The following is a 17,776-nucleotide window of genomic DNA, read 5'->3' on the forward strand; positions in this document are numbered from 1 at the left end:
TTTACTACCTGTATGTAGTACTGAATTGTGGAGTTACACCAGATTTACCACATTTCTGTGTTCAGGATTATTTAGGCGGGACTAAAACTGTGACTCGATGATGCACTGGAGCCACAGAGCATTGCCCCGTCCTAACACAATCATAACGCGAACATCCATTTAGGTTGTAGCTGTGAAGTTAAGAGGGTTGAAAGTGTAGAGAGATGGCAGCTTTCCCAGGAGTGGCCGTGGTTTCAGCACTGACAGCAGACACACACCCATCATTTGAAAGTAGAGAATCCTGCCTGTTTTTCCAAGATTTGGTAACTTATGTTATTTACTTGGTGTTTTTTTATCATTCAAATTTGGCTGGATGTAAATAATGCATTTGTGTGTAGTGTGACTGAGAACACATTTAATATAGACTTTATATGTTTAAGGGGTGGTTTCCTGGACTGGGATTGACTAGTCCTTGACTAAAATAAATGTAAGACCTTTCCAAACTGAAAACAAATTGCACTGAAATATCTTAAAGGATAATTAGGATATATAACACTTTGAGTCTCATTTCACGTTTGTTTTGGATAAACTACAGAGATGGACACTGAAATTTTGACAATGGGTCGTGTCTTGACTTTTTGAATCATTTAGAAGCGTCTCTTGACTGCTTCAGAATGGAAGTCAAGGGCCATGCACAAACATGTCATTAAAACAACACTTAACGTTCATTTTCAAAACTGTGCTACTCACCGAGTGGTTCGTGGTGTTCGTTGATTATGAAAAACAAATATATCAGCGCAATGATTTCAATCCGTGTTATTTACTATAATGGAACTATTTGTTCAGATACCTCACAACCGCGTATATGCTTCCGCTCTATATATGAGTCTGAAGCGTTAGCACACTCCTGACCACTTGATGGGGACAACCACTTTGCCGTTCAAGGACACTGAACCGAACTCTGTGTCTAGCGTATAGACAGTCCCAATCGAGCTCAACTTCAAACCTAAAGCTGGTCACTGAGCCATCAAATATGGGAAACATATATTGGCGGAGTGATATAGCAGCGATCAATGAGTCTTCCAAGAGAAGTCAATGGAATTTTACAAAATGCCAAATAAAACACGACAGAAACTGTATTTCGCTACACTTTAACGTTTTTAATCATCAACCAACACCACGCACCACTCGGTGAGTAGTACAGTTTTGAAAATGAACGTTAAGTGATGTTTTAATGACATATTTGTGCATGACACTTGACTTCCATTCTGAAGCAGTCAAGAGACACTTCTAAACAAGTCAAAAAGTCAAGACACGACCCATTGTCAAAATGTCAGCGTCCATCACTGTAGTTTATCCAAAACAAACCAGAAATGAGACTCAAAGTGTTAAATACCGGAATTATCCTTTAAAATACATCAGTGCCCTTTGTTTTTCCTCAGAATGCACACAAGTAATGTTTTAAGTAAGGCATGTTTGTTAAAACTAGTTATATTTCCTAATTAAACTAAGGCCTAGTCCTGGTTTAAGCTAATCCCTGTCCTGGCTTAAGCTAATCCCCGTCCGGGAAACCACCCCTAAAAGGGAACGCAAAACAAAGCCAACCATCATTTTACAATTTTTGTTTGAACTAACAATTCAACTTCTATGATTTCTGTGGACATTGTCCAAACTGTATTTTTGATTTAGGAACAGCTTTGAAAGATTTTGAAATGTTAGATTTGATGCATCCCACTAAATATCCTATCAAGCCACTGGCAAACAATAAACCACTGTTATTATAGGAAATTACTCCAGGGTAAAAGGGATTCCCCAATGAAACTCACAATTAAGTACAACATATGGTAGCTTAATCTGGAAAGATTGCAGAAAAAATCAAGCCAAAACAGACCCACAAACTGAAATACATATGTACAGAAAGAAAGAAAGAAAGAAAGAAAGAAAGAAAGACAGAAAGAAAGACAGAAAGAAAGACAGAAAGAAAGAAAGAAAACAGCTGATCGAACATGTAATGTTCGTGCACATATGTATCTATATGATGGTGACAGTAAGCAGAACATATGTGTGAATTGCATGCATGACTCCTGAATCTCGGTCTGTGTAGAAGTACACAGCCAAATCACTGACCCTTATGCTTAATCTAATGCTGCCTGTTTTCTCAGAAACCACTTATTTATAAATTAGAAGAGGTATATAACGCAAATACATGCATACTTAATATGCAATTTAGTACATAAGGTGAAGCGTGTCATTTCCAGAGGCACCAAACAGAATTGCAATCTGCTTGTTTATCCGGCAAGACCGGACAGAATGTAGTGTTTAAAATGAGTTGTTATTAATTACTAATTTTATTATATTTATATGATTATTGCCATTCTATTTGGTAATGCTTTGGTATCCGAAAATAAACACTTAAAAATATGTAATGTAACACCGTATATAATTGATAATATAATTTGCATGCTTTCTGATTTTATGAAACTCTTACTGTATATGTAAGATCAACTGATCATCTCCTTGATATCAGGGTGGTGTTCATGTATGTATTCATAACAGTAAGAGTACTTGAAAGAAGATGCAATAAAGAAGAAAATGATAATGCGTTGTGTGGGCAGTAGAGAAGGGGCACAGAGAAAAAGAGAGAGAAATTTCAAACACACTCCTCAGCTTTATTGTATTACCCTGAATTCCATTATTCCACAAAATGCATTTTTTAAAGCTGCAGTAAGGACCAAACTGAGTCACATCAGCTCCCCTGCCCCAGCGGCGTGCTTGGTCTGACAGTAACAGGAAGTGGATTGTATATCTATTTCCCAATGACCGAATTTACAATCCTATTTTTGCCAAATCACACTAATATATCCATACGGCAGGAGCAGGTGGAGAAGATAATCATATTAAAATTTTCCAAGTTCAGGTATGAAACCTCCCAAGCTGTTTATTCCTGATATTAAGCGGGGGGAGTGAATATGGGATTTCATTTACTATCTGTTATTAATTCCAAACGTTTACAGAAAAAAACAATCCATTTCCATTAAATTGCAATGAAAACTTGGCATTATCAGTGGAAAGAAAGCAATCTCACCCAGGGAAGGTGAGGAGTAAAAACTGATGAGTTCCAGGAAACTCACGGCAAGAAAAGTCTCTAAATCACATTTCACATTTAACACTATAAATACCAAAAAAATACCTGAGTCTGAATACTATGACACTACAATATCTAGAACTACGCTACTGCAAACGGCATTGTACTATAATAATCATACCACTATAGTATATCAGACTACCTAAAGGTTACTATACATTAAATGCTAGCTACATGCTTATTTTCCTAATCATTTTGTCAATATTGATTTTATATTTCAGCCTAAAAGCAAGCCATCTCACATTTGATTTATGCAGGACGTGACAGTTTGCCTTTGAAAAGAACGGTATAATTGTTTCTCATTGGCACTCTATGGTGACACTGTACGATGAACATGACCCATTGTCGTGATATTAAGAGCACAGATTACTTTCATTCATTACAGCTACCATTAGTTTAATAATTCAGAAATAAGAGGCGATTTATCTCATGCCACAATCGGTCGCATTATATTCTAAATGGCTTGATTACAATGCCTGACTGGATGACTGACTTTGAAGTCGCGTTGTAAGCATTTCATTTAATGTGGTGTAATCCTCTCCGTCGCTGAGCCATTTCAGGCTCATGTGCTTTTACATAAATGTATGACACCCCATACTGTAGCATTAGCGAGAGAGAAAGAGAGAGAGAGAGAGAGAGAGAGAGAGAGAGAGAGAGAGAGAGAGAGAGAGAGAGAGAGAGAGACAATGATGTCTTACTGACATAAAATGACATTATCAATGGTTCAATATAAAAACAATAAAAAGCAATGGAAAGGAATGTCGATGTGTGTGTGTGTTTGTTTGAATAAGAGAACCAGAGTATCCAAAAGGGAAGACAGCTCTCTAATATCCTTAAGGCTACTCATCTGTTTAACAAACCAAAAGGAATTTAGCAGATTGAAATCAAAGTCCCTGAGCTATGTTCCCAAGTCAACGATAAAACAGAGCAGCTTCTTTCCTGAGCTAATCTGCTTCGAATTACAGACGAGGATCTTTTTGTTGCCCATCACCACATGTGGTTTTGGGCATTCCTGTGTCTTTTGGAAATCAGTCAACATAACATGCTTGGGGATATCTAGAGAAACCCAGCATTCCATGAAGATGAGAGTAACAACCCCCCCTTTGAAACAATTCTAGGTGTAACACTTGTTTAGAAATCATTTGAACTCCATGTATCTGTTCCTATTACGTTTGGATTATTTTAAGGACATCGGGTTACGAGAGGTAACGTATTCATGGAATGAAACTTACCTCCAGGATCTTGCATCGCTCTGAGTCACAGAGGCTGTCCTCACAAGGGTGGAACATTCCCAGAGTAACACAGTTCAGCAGGATAACCAACATGCTGGCCCTTTCGAACCATGTGGGGAGCAGAAGTTAAGGAATACACGGAAAAACAACACACATTGCAGACATAGCAGAAGTTCTGTTTGGCATTGAAAATGAATGGCATTATTACAAACTGGATAGCACATCCATCAGCAAGCATACTTTCAGGAATACTTCACGCTGCTCGGACGAGCTATTCCGAGTTCAAAGCACTACTGCTAATTTATCGACGCACCTCTGCCGTGTAAATGTGTTCACGTTTTTTCTTGCATTGTTATAATCGAATTTGGAAAATAAAAAAAGTTTACGTTTTCATAAATCATCATACTGCTATAAAAGATCACAGCAGTTACTGCGAAAGGCTAAAATCATTCACTGACGTTAAACCAGATCAGTCCAGCTAAACGTGTTAAGAGGGCCAACGGTGCTTTTGTCATTATGTTTATCATTATTTTTCTTGATTCACTCCTGGGGAATAAATGACCCTTCATCCTTTTAGCTCACCGTTGGTAATTGATCACGGGGCGGGTAAATGTGGCCGGCCCCCAAGATGCCAAGTGCCCGTCCAGGGGTCGAGCTTGCACATTTACATCTAAATTAAATACAAGAATGCTAATGTCTGTACAGGGTGCCGTCTGAACAAAAGCGGCAGCAGACAGAAACCGGCTCATTTTTCACAATTACTGCCAATGGAAGCCCCAAAGGGACACAATTAAAATCCCCAAAACTAAATGAGAGGACGTGCCATTAAACAGGAAACTTCTTAAGAAGAAGATGCCTGCTAGGGGACATTGATCATCTCAGCGGTCAGCACTACAAAACCATGGGCTATATTGTATTAGGAAATCAAAATCGAATATGAAAATTATGCAACACATTAGATGTTAAGAAAAGAGATGAGATAAAGGCGTCCAATGTCTGCCCTTTTCCCTCAGGATCACTAGCAAACATAATCTTACTGGTGTGCACAAATTTAAAGAAAATCACAAACTTTGTCTGAATAATGCATCTCATGCGCTGCGGCATGTTCCATAGTACAATGAAATGATGCTCTGGGATATAACCTTAACATCGGCATTACAGTATTTTACAGTTCTTGTCCAAAATGAATGTCTCAGTTGCATAAAGGGGCTGCTGTAATGTATTCTACATGAATAATGTAAATGGTCAGAATGTGTCTTCTTCCTGCTGAAAGCCAAGAGACTAATTACAAGCTGCTAACTTTTCACAGGCATCATTGATCTATAGGCTCTAAAGCAGAAGCTCAGATCAGAGTTAGTGGAACTCAAACTCATAAACTATCCTGAACTAAACAACGTTAAAAATTCAAGATGCACAATAGCGATTCTGAGTTCAATTAAACCTGCAAGTGTAAACCAAATCACTAAAGCTGCTATAGCTCCTGCATTGCACATTATATTAACAAATGGAAAAGAAATCTAAAGATAAACTTTCTTTGACCCTCCTAATCTGCTCTATGTACGTTTTCTTTTCTAAAAGTTACATCTAAACTTTTAAACTTCTAAAAATGGCTAAATACACACATGTACTGTATAAAAATAAATAATTGGTTCAACTTAAAAAAGTAAGTTATATTTTGAATAAATTCAACTTAAAAAAACTTTAGTTCACACAACATTTTTACACTTTTTTAGTTAACTAATATTTTAGTTGAATTAACTCAACATTTTAAGGAAACAACTCTATAAAAAAGTGTTTCTGTGCCTTAGTAGATTTAAGAAAATTAAAGGAACAGTATGTAGGATTGTGGCCAAAACTGGTATTGCAATCACAAAACGTGTGGCTAAAACTGGTACTGCAATCACACAACTGGTGGCCAATATACCAAACGACAACATAAACATCAGTTGAGGGCTGCAACTCCACTTATTAAATGACAATATCCTGGCCGGACCGCTGTTGTCAATGATATAAGTATTTGAAATGAAAATGATTTCTTAATGTCTAGTGACATTTCAGGGCAATTTAATGATTAATTGATATAAATTTCTTACATACTGTTCCTTTAAAATGAGTAAACTCTATTAAAAACTTTGAATTCTATGTTTTTAAATCAAAATGTTAACAATTTGAGTAATTCCAAATAAACACATTATTGAGTAAATTCAACTTCATTTTATCATGTATAATCCACTTAAATTTTTAAGAAGAATTATAACTTAATAATTGTTTGTTCAAACTACATGAATGATTTTAGTAAACATACCTTCAGTAACTAGGCAGTAGACTCATAGTTCCCAGCATGCTTTGCACAGGACTGCATTTGGAGAGTAAAACTTGAATTTAAACTTTATTTTATGTGTTTTCAACTAAAAAGAAAGTTTTGTTATTGTTTTCATTTATCTTCAAGATTTATAAGAGTGTCTATTTCTACTTTAAGTTTTGTAGTTACAATTGTTAAGAAGACTGGTGCATAAACTGCATACTGAAGTATGTTGTGCTTTACAGCTGCCCAAAACGCAACTGGGCGGGCACGTTGATTGAATAAACATTTTGTGCTCTCATCTCACGGAATGATGATGTATAAATCAATGTTTATGGAAACAACAACAAACTATGAAAAAGTTACCTGTACCAAGAAAAGTAAGTTAAACTCAGTAATACTAGTACTATTAGTTAACTCAACTTGATTTTGTTGTGTTTGTGTTAAGTAATGTTACAGTGTTTATTATACTTAAAAAGGCTGCAACTTACTTTTTATAAGTTAGATCAAGGTATTACTTTTAACAGAGCAGGTAACTTACTTTTTAAAGTTGAACCAACAATTATTTATTTACAAGGCATCGGTACATAAGACAATCATTGATTCTCATGAGTCATAGTCGTCATATGCGTACTGTAACACAGTCACAAGACACACAACAAGAACTAATAAATATCTAACATGGAGCAGACATATTGATTGCTAAATAAAAAATAGTTTTCTCTCACATATCATTTTACTTATCATCGCTGTCCTTCCAAAAGCTTATATATCCAAAATCCAAATTCACTCTTTTTCTGAAAAAAAAGTTGCTGTTGTCAGTGTCAATTCTGTTACTTACAGTGTTCATAGTATGTAACAGAACTGGCAGTCATACACAGAGAAACACACTATACCTCTCCCTCTCCCTCTCCCTCTCTCTCTCTCTCTCTCTCTCTCTCACACACACACACATACCCATACACACACACACGCACGACTGTCAACACTGTTACTCCAGGAGTCATATGGATTCTTTTTTTTTCAGAAAATTGACACTATTTAATCCCATTGCAAATCTAGGAAGAGACATAATATTATTTAATATGACTCTAAATGTGGAACTCAAATACACCTATCAATTTTTGGGAACTATTCCTTAAATTCCTTAAAAAAACTGACATTTCTTGCGAAATTTTACTGGACAGCTGAGTTTATAAATCGTTTGTATATGCTTACAGTTGTGAATCCTGTTAAGGTAAAAATACAGTCTTGATCATATACCGGTCTTAACTGCTAAATAACAGATTTTTTATTTTATTTTTAACCAGAAAAGATATTGACTGCTTGTGGGCCTAAATAAATCTTAATTAATGCAGAATGTCAAAAGCACTGCTAATATTTTCTTTGCCAAAAAGCAGCAATAAATGATTAAACAGAACTCTGTGAACAGTAATATTCAGACAAACCCATAAACAATAAATGAGAACACTGGAACATGTGATTTTGCGCTAATAAATTATTTCATAAAGTTCAGCTTTAATTTGGAAAAAGAATCTGAAGTGAGAAAAGATCTCAAAAATTCTGTGTGAACTGAATATCTTTTGAAATGTGCTCGGCGGGCCGTGGCACAGATGCACAGTGTCTCAAGTTTACTCCACGCAGACAGGAGTATTCGGTCACGTGGAGCCTTTTCTTTGTTCATCCATCAGCCGAGGTGTGTAGCTAGATTTTCTCACAGGCAATAGTGGGATCAAAACCACATTAAGTGTTTATGCTGTGTTTATGTGCAGCCTAATTCCCTCATGCGGGACCCTGCATGCTCCAAAAAGCCTCATTTTTAATCTTCTGACAGAATGAAAAAATAACAAGGCATAAAAACATTGTCTGTGTGATTCTGCAACTTTACAGGGAGATTCTGCAGACTAACGTTCGATTCTGAGAGCAAATAGGCCTAAAAGAGTGACACAGGTGGGCTGAATAAGCAACATGCTGAAATCTGTCAGGTTCTGGTCTTGGGTTATAGTCTTACTGTATCTTATGCTAAGTAATGAATAAATGAGGGGGTGTATGAAGGGCAAGGGAATGCTGAGAAATTCTGTTGCAAGGACATGCAATGATAACAATGCAGTAAATGTATTTCCTATGTTGGCCACTTTTGTGCACAGAGCATCAATCTAATTCTTGCATAATATACAAAATGCGAGTATATTTTTCCCCACATTGCTTTATATCAACGGTTCGTTCATTTCAAAACCATCTATCTGTTCATAGTACAGTATTTCAATCCTTCTTATTAGATAGCAGGCATTTTGTATAGTGGCACTTTCTCAAGTACTCAAAAGGAGCCCAAATGGGTGAGTGGCAGTATTTCATCCGGCCTCTGTTTAATTTAGGACTCTTGGCACATGCTATGTATCATCCCAAGCTCTTGATCTCATATTCTCCAGTGTCACACATTTATAACCGGTACTAATTTTTGGGTGCCACTGGGCTAGATTTTTATGGTTGGATTTTATTAGAACACTTTTTAGCAAAAGCTAATTTTCTTTTTTTTTATGAATCTTAGGCATCCATAAGTAAAGGCCCATCTAAAAAAAATACCCCAAAAAACAGTGCATCTCTTCCATGAACACCAAAATAATTTTTTTGAATAAGTTACTGGCTGCGATTTTCCATTTAATGAGAAGTGCATGAGATACTGTATTTGATATACATACATTATACGGAGACTATTAAAATGCTCCAAAAAAGCACTATTATTTGGGACAATATTATAAGTATTATGACTTTTTTACTATTCCTTACAATATTATGTTCTAATAACGCAATACAATTAATAATAAACCAAATAAGAAAACTGACAAGCAGGATCTTCCAAGATCCAACTGTATTTCAAGATCTACCTTGGCAGAGATGGATCAAGCACAAGAATGGGACTGATTTCAGTCAATATTTCTGAGATATGATGCTCATATCTGATGCTGTACATCATCATTATTCAAACAACCCCGTATTTCAATCTTCTGTGAAGTGAAAGAAAAATGAGGCAGAAATGTTATTTCACCGATTTGGGAAAGACTCTGTGGGGGAAATGATTCCTTCATCCATTGCACTTTAAAGTCGACTGTAAAGTTTGCTGCAAAAAAAAAAAAAAAAATGGACTGCATGAATGTGCATAGCTCACCCCAAAAAGTCATATTTTCAATCTCAAAGCTTTATAATGCTTTTTTCTTGTGATTTCATACTTCTGGTCACAAGTCGCCATTCGCTTTTGCTGAGTAAAAAAATAACATCCTGAACAACCTGTTAACTGCTTATGAAAACCCAGCTAAAGTACTTTTTCGTTACTTACTGTTTTCTACATAAAATCATTTTAGATAATGTAAAGGACATTCTTTGAAAATATAACCTTAATTACTAACTTAAAGGGGACATTTCACAAGACTTTTTAAAGATGTCAAATAAATCTTTGGTGGCCCCAGAGTACGAAGGTGATGTTTTAGCTCAAAATACATATAGATATTTATTATAGCATCTTAAAATTACCACTTTGTAGGTGTGAGCAAAAATTTGCTGTTTTGGGTGTGTCCTTTAAAATGCAAATGAGTTGATCTCTGCACTAAATGGCAGTGCTGTGGCTGGATAGTGCAGAGTAAGGGGTGGTATTATCCCCTTCTGACATCACAAGGGGATCCAAATTTCAATTATCTATTTTTTCACATGCTTGCAGAGAATGGTTTACCAGAACTAAGTTACTGGGTTGATCTTTTTCACATTTTCTAGGTTGATAGAAGCACTGGGGACGCAATTATAGCACTTAAACATGGAAAAAGTCAGATTTTTATGATATGTCCCCTTAAAATAATAAATAAAGTTGATAAACTTGAATGCTTCTATCAAAATAAGATCATGACACTTTAGCCTATAGATTTCACAGACATGGTGACATTTTCAATTGTGTTTGAGTATAAAAAGAAAATTTTACAATTACTTAGTTTTCGGTAAACTCTCTTAAAATAAATTTTTACTTAAATAAGGACAACTTGTCTATGCAGGACAAACCACGGCACAATAATGCACAGCTAAATAAATAAAATATTTGCTGTCAAACTACAACATTTTGGCAAAAAATAATAATATTAAAGAAACCCGAGTTGAAGAAGACTAAATGAATACTGAGGGATTAATGAACACAGTCCTTTGTTTTCATCACTGTTCGCAATTAGTCCTGCATGATCTTTCTGATAAAACCAACATGAAAATAAAACTGTTGGGCTGTAGAGAATTGTAAATCATAAAACAATCTAGGGTGGAAATTAATGTTGAATAAAAGTTCAGCGAGCCCCTGTAATTTCTTGAGTTTAAACCTGAACCTCTCATCATAAGCATTTCAGCGTTTACATGCAGTATACATACAGCAACTTTCATAATTCATTTAAATTCGCTCCGCACAGAGAAGCTTAATGTCACATTCGTTTCATTCGTTAGGCAGTTAATCTAGTGAAAAATTGAGACATAAACGTTTTGTGCATTCTTCTGATTCGGGACCACAATCCAAACGTATTTGTAGGCCTCGCCTCTCCATCTTTAACAGACTGTCAATTTCGGATAAACATAAAACCCCCCAGAAGCCCTTTTAAAGCCAGATGGCTATAAAAACATCAAGATTTTCTCAGCATCTCTATTGAGTCAGCTTCCTGCAAGCAGCACTACGATCCAAATCAAGGTCCCTGTGGAAAACTAAGGACAGAATAGTGATGGATCTCTGACAAAACCGAGGAGAGGAAGACTGCAGAAAGTGCTAAAAGAGACTATCTCTACTCTACGCCTGGGAGATCCTTAAAGCTAGAAAAGTTGCAGAGCACTGGTGTTTTGTGTAAAACTCCAAAATCCTCTCAAAAACAAAGAGAGCTTCAGAGCAATGTACGAAATTCAAAACACGCTGTGGGACACAAACACGACATGTTGTTCCGAGCCAAACACGTGGACAAGCATGCACCATGCTGGATGTGAAACAGTCAAGATATAAAGACAGTAACTTGCGTTGGTTATTAAAGAAAGAGAAATGCTTCTGTATAGCTCAGTGGTAGAGCAATACATTAGAAGCACAAAAGGTCATGGGTTCTAACCTAGGAAACACAAATGGGTGATTCTCGCGAAATTAGACTTATGAGGTGTCATGAAACATTGTGATAAAAAAGTAAATGCTTTTAAAATAAGAAGCATACAGTTACAAACATCTCTTCATGTACTATTTTGCACATGATTTTAAATAACATCATACAAACCAATTTGGTTGTTTTTTCCACATTTAAGAGGAAAATTGTCATTACCGCAACGTGTCCATGACTGGATTTGGGTTCTTTCGCATGGAAATATTTATAATTAAATCACTGATAAATGTAGAGACAATAATAAGGAATATAAATGTGTCCAAGACCAATTTTCTCATCCTCCGTAACAATTTTCAATCATTGTTTAAGCCCTCAAGAACTAACTTTTTTTTTTTAATTGTTGGAAGGGACATAATTGACTGTGACACTCAAGATGGCTACCAGGTAAGCAGTTCTTATTTTTTCTCTCCAGATAAAAGTTAAAATTTTGTTTGTCATAGTACCTAGACAGCTTTTTAGTTCTCATTACCAAAACATAAGTTTGTAAATGCATATATTTAATGTAATATCTTGTTGCGGTAATGATAATTTTTGATAATGTAAAAAAATGTAAATAATTCTATAGGAAATATTTTTTAAATCCTCTAAAAATAATGGTTATAGTAAGTTCAGACCTTCATCTTATATGTGCAAAAAAATTGGCTTCAAGAGCTTTCATGTGTGCAAAAACATATGATCCCACAGCCTAATCTCACAAGATTTGGTACATATTTTACAAGTTGGCTAATTTGTATGATTTTGTACGATGCGAATTGGTCGCAAACATACGATTATCATAAAGAACAATAACCGAACCCCGCCCCTAACCCTAAAGTCACAGATGCAAAAGCAAATTGTAAAAAAAATTAATGAATGGTCATACGAATAATATGAATTACACTGTAAAATAACACACAACATTTTTAAAGTGGACATTTCACAAGACTTTTTAAGATGTCAAATAAATATTTGGTGTTCCCAGAGTACATACGTGAAGTTCTCGCTCAAAATATCATATAGATCATTTATTATTGCATGTTAACATGTCCACTTTGTAAGTGTGAGCAAAAAAATTGCTGTCTTTGGGTGTGTCCTTTTAAATGCTAATGAGCTGATCTCTTTACTAAATAGCAGTGGCATGGTTGGATAGTGAAGTTTAAGGGGCACTATTATCCCCTTCTGACATCACAAGGAGAGCCAAATTTCAATCACATATTTTTCACTTGCTTGCAGAGAATGGTTTACCAAAACTAAGTTACTAAGTTGATAGAAGCACTGGGGACCCAATTATTGCACTTAAACATGGAAAAAGTCAGATTTTCATGATATGCCACCTTTAAGTTAAAGTAACATAAAAATATAAGTTAAACTATTTCAACTTGTTTTCAACAGGTCAAAACTTAAAACAGAAGGTTGAATTCACTTGCAAACCTAGTTGTTTTAACTTCATGCTGCATTTTTTTTTTACTACAGTGCATGGGATAACATGTGAAGCATGTTGTCCTCATGTGAAAAACTTTAAAGTCACATGATTTTCTAAACAATAACCTCTAAGCTCAGTAAAAAATCATCCTCATACAACTGGTGACCCGCAAACCCATTCTCATGAACTCATCACCAAGTAAAACTAACAACCAAAGAGACTTGACGGCAAGTTAAAAAGGCATTAAAAAATAATTGGAACGTGCCAAACATTTCAGCCTAACAGAGGGTGTACACGCTGGGTCCGAAAACGCATTGTGCCAAGAGGCAACGATTTTCTGCCGAGGAGCATTAGCTCATTCATTCGCTCAATTAGGGCCCTGTTCATACCCTGCAGTATTTCGATGCGTCTCGACTCTCCGTCTTTTCTCCATCCGTCTCGGTCTCTTTGGAGAGTTGAGTCCAGTTAGTCCAACCAAGATGAATGAGTCACTAAAGTCCAATTGCTAATAAATCCAGTCAGTTCTATGCTCACGTCTGTTGTGTACAGATGTTACACTAATCTTTACAACAGCGTAGTCATCGCGTCCTAAATCAAATATTGCTAAACCCTCATTTACGGCAAAGCAAATAACGGCCCTAATAAAGATGCATTATGATTTCTGGACACAGTAGATACAATAAAGTGCTTTATTTAATAACTGGTTTTCAAATAAGAAACATAAGCAGATAAGAAACACTATTTAACATAAACCACTTAAGATGATAAGTTTAATTTGATTTAATGTAAGATTAAAATGTGACATATATGTTAGGATTACACAAACTAATACAAGGAATGTTTGGCTTTGATGTGTTAATGATATTCCTTAAAGTAAATTAGCAGGATTCATCATTAACTTATTCAGAAGCTAAAATACACGGCGAGCGTTCTATCAGTCTATTAATAGAACAGCTCTACTGCCACCCAGTCGAGAACCTTTTCACTGATGTGCGCTGCCCCTTGCAATGGCTGTGATCCATGCTTTGACACCTGACAAGAGAGCATTCATTGTTCAAAATAACATGAAGGTACTACCAAGGGAGATGTGCACAGAGAGCAAGAAATGATTTAGCATTAGGAAACAGAGTTTCCATGGCAGGATTAACTGATTTGATGTATCAGGAAACAGTCGAGTGACAGACTAAGAGACTGCCGCAAACTAATCTGAACACATCACTCTATTTGACTGTAACAAAAACTTTTGGAAGATTAAAAAAACATTAAATGTTTAAATGCTTAATTGTGTTAAAATCCGAAATGATGACAAATATTTTCATTTTGAGGTGAAATATGGCTTTAAAAAACTGTTGCATTGTAATTTGAAACAATAGAATGACTTCCCATCTAATCACTGTTCTCTTTGTTTAAGTCACACTATTTTGATGTCCCATTAACAGCTGAAGATCTTATCGATCTCGGTTTCTATTCATCTGGTCTACAGAACAGTTTGTGCCATAATAGCCACAAACCCTGCAATGGTGCTAGTTGATTATTATTAGAAACAGCCTTTCTTATGGTGGGAAAATGTGCTCAGAGGTAAAAATGTAATAATTGTAAGTATCGTTTGGTTAAGAAGCAGAAATACAGACTTTAATAACATTCCTTACATGTCACTTTAAAGAGACACTCCACTTTTGTTTGAAAATATGCTCATTTTCCAGCTCCCCTAGAGTTAAAGGTGACATAGAATGATTGAACGGAGTATTTATCCTTGTTCTGTGATGTGACATGTAGACAAAATTTTTTTTGTTTGGGTCTGTAATGCCTTAGAAGCTTCCTAAAAACCTCTCTCATATAGCTCTATTAGGGTGGGGGATTTTAAACAAGTGGTTTTGCACCTATTTGGCTCCCCCTACTGGCTTAACTTGCATTCTCATTACTGATTGGCTGACTTTGCTGCCACTCAAAAAATGTAGCCAATTATTTTAAAGTGGAGGGGCAGTGAGATGCCTGTGATGTCATAAGCATCAGTTTTTCAGATTTGGCCGTTTTCTGGCTGACATTTCTAAAAGAGGAATTTCTATGAGACTGAGATGTTGAGCATGTCAAGCACTTTTTGTATGTTTGTGAATGTGGGTAGACTACCATTATTTAACAAAGAGAAGGTAGAAATGGTTTTTCATTCTCTGTCCCCTTTAAACATTTGATTTTTACAGTTTTGAAATCCATTCAACTGATCTCGGGGTCTGGCAGTATCATTTTTAGCCTAGCTTAGCATAATCCATTGAATCTGATTAGACCATTAGCATTGCGCTAAAAAACAACCAAAGAGTTTCAATATTTTTCCTATTTAAAACTTGACTCTCTGTAGTTACATCATGTACTAAGACCGACAGAAAATTAAAAGTTGCGATTTTCTAGGAAGATATGGCTAGGAACTATACTCTCATTCCGGCGTAATTAAGAAGGACTTTGCTGCTGTAACATGGCTGCAGCAGGTGCAATGATATTACGCAGCACCTGAAAATTGTCCCCTGCTATTGAAAGTAACCAAGGGGACTATTTTCGGGCAGTGCATAATAGCCCTACGCCTGCTGCAGCCATGTTACAGCAGCAAACGCTTTGGTTATTTTTTTAGCCTGGTGCTAATGGTCTAATCAGACTTAATAGATTATGCTAAGCTATGCTAAAAATGCTACCGCCAGACTCAGCTGAATGGATTCCAAATGTTTAACTCAAGGGGAGCTGGAAAATGAGCATATATAAAGTGTCCCTCTGAAGTGCATGCAACTAAATGCTTCAAATAGGAAAGGGTTAAATGATAAGCCTAAGACCAAAGTGCACATTTTTGCTATGAACCAATAAATAGTTGCTGCACCATACTAATGCCTGTCATCAAAACACTAATTGAGACATTATTCTGCTCTACTACTGTACAAGCCTTCATCATGTAAGCCAATGTTGCCTAGCAGCAGACATTTCAGAGCACAAAGGACCAGAGGTGTTTCCTGGCTCGAGCCTGCAGTAAGCATGTGAGTTTTCCACTGGCACAATGGGAGACATAATATACATACAGCTCTGGACCCCAAGACGGTGCTTAACTTGAAAATTAAGTCATGTAATTTAATTGACCTTCATTACACTTGCCAACACTGGTTTCTAGCCACACACTCAAATATAGCTTCAGTATATAATACAAGGACTAACTCCACAGTACACTAACTCTTTTTCATGTTAAAGATAATGTGTTCAGTCTAGCTTTAAATGAGAGCAGATAATACAGTGTTTGTGTCTTCTGTGGTGAAAAAAAGAGTGACAGGGCCTGTAGTTGTGTCAGAGTTTAGTGACATCTTTCTCCTGCCAACAGGGCCCTTAAGGCACGGAGGCAATCAGGACCCCTTCACCCAGCTTCTTTCCTCTCTACTTCCCTCACAGGGTATCTGCAAAGCCTCTGGCATGCCGAATCAGGGACACAGGTGCTAACCTGATAAGCCATTCGTGCACACTGGGGCACTAAAACGCAGCTCACTTTTAAAAGGTGGATGTTTATTTGAAACATGTGCAGGTAATTCCATGTCATACGGAGAGATTGTGGCACAGAAACTGACATAAAATAAAAAATCTTGGTTGTCATGCACCTTGCCGTATTATGTTATGCAACAGCTGATTACTTTTACCTAAACCTGCTTTTTCAAGCATTTTTATGTCTTGTTATTCAGTAACAATTTCCTTAAACAATTTACTTAACTCTTTCCACGCCAGCATTTTTTATGATTTTCACAAAATTTTAATGCCTTCCAGAAAATGCTCCTTTTCAAATATATAAACATACAATATAAGAAATAAAAGAACAGACCCTCTGCTTTCAAACAAAAAAATCTGTTTCATCCTACCTTCATGTGTTCTGTTTTTATCATCTCTCAACTATGTTTAGGTTTCATCAAAAACACCAAATTTTGAGCAAAAAGCTGAGATAATTCTATTTATGTGAAGGACTTTTGATAGAGATCAGATGCAGAGCGATCTTTAAAACATATACAGATATACTGCTGTTTGCCCTAGGGCAATACTTCCGGGTTCATAAGTTGCGGAATAGCGCCACCTGGTGGTATAGCGCCACAATAGCGGTATTGCAGATTGACGAGATAACTCGTCAATGGCGGGGAAAGAGTTAAAAGCAAAATGAGTAAGATAACCTTACTTAGTTTTGTTATATCGGATATATGCCAATGTGTTACACTCTCAAGAAAAAGGGACCCTCCATTTTTTTTTTTATATGCCCATTTTCCAGCTCCCCTAGAGTTAAACATTTGATTTTTACCATTTTGGAATACATTTAGCCGATCTCCGGGGCTGGCTGTAGCCTACCACTTTTTGCATAGCTTAGCATAATCCATTGAATCTGATTAGACCATTAGCATCGCACTAAAAAATAGCAAAGAGTTTCAATATTTTCTTATTTAAAACTTGACTCTCCTGCAGTAACGTGTACTAAGTCATAAAAATTCAATGTCCTGAAAATAGTCCCCTTGGTAACTTTCGATAGCAAAGGACTATTTTTGGGCACTGCGTAATATC

General features: G+C 36.2%; 1 protein-coding gene across 10 annotated transcripts in view; it reads right to left on the reverse strand.

The window, feature by feature from the left end:
- cacna1g (calcium channel, voltage-dependent, T type, alpha 1G subunit) overlaps positions 1 to 4,463 on the reverse strand; it is a 166,485-nt gene extending 162,022 nt beyond the window's left edge. For all 10 annotated transcript variants that reach the window (XM_073815448.1, XM_073815437.1, XM_073815438.1 and 7 more), the window contains exon 1: positions 4,357 to 4,463. In XM_073815448.1, the coding sequence (XP_073671549.1) occupies positions 4,357 to 4,449 (93 nt within the window). In that variant the 5' untranslated portion in view covers positions 4,450 to 4,463. The remainder of the gene's footprint in view (positions 1 to 4,356) is intronic.
- Positions 4,464 to 17,776: the final 13,313 nt, after the last annotated feature.

Source organism: Paramisgurnus dabryanus, chromosome 1 (genome assembly GCF_030506205.2).
Source record: "Paramisgurnus dabryanus chromosome 1, PD_genome_1.1, whole genome shotgun sequence".
NCBI classification, from domain to species: domain Eukaryota; kingdom Metazoa; phylum Chordata; class Actinopteri; order Cypriniformes; family Cobitidae; genus Paramisgurnus; species Paramisgurnus dabryanus.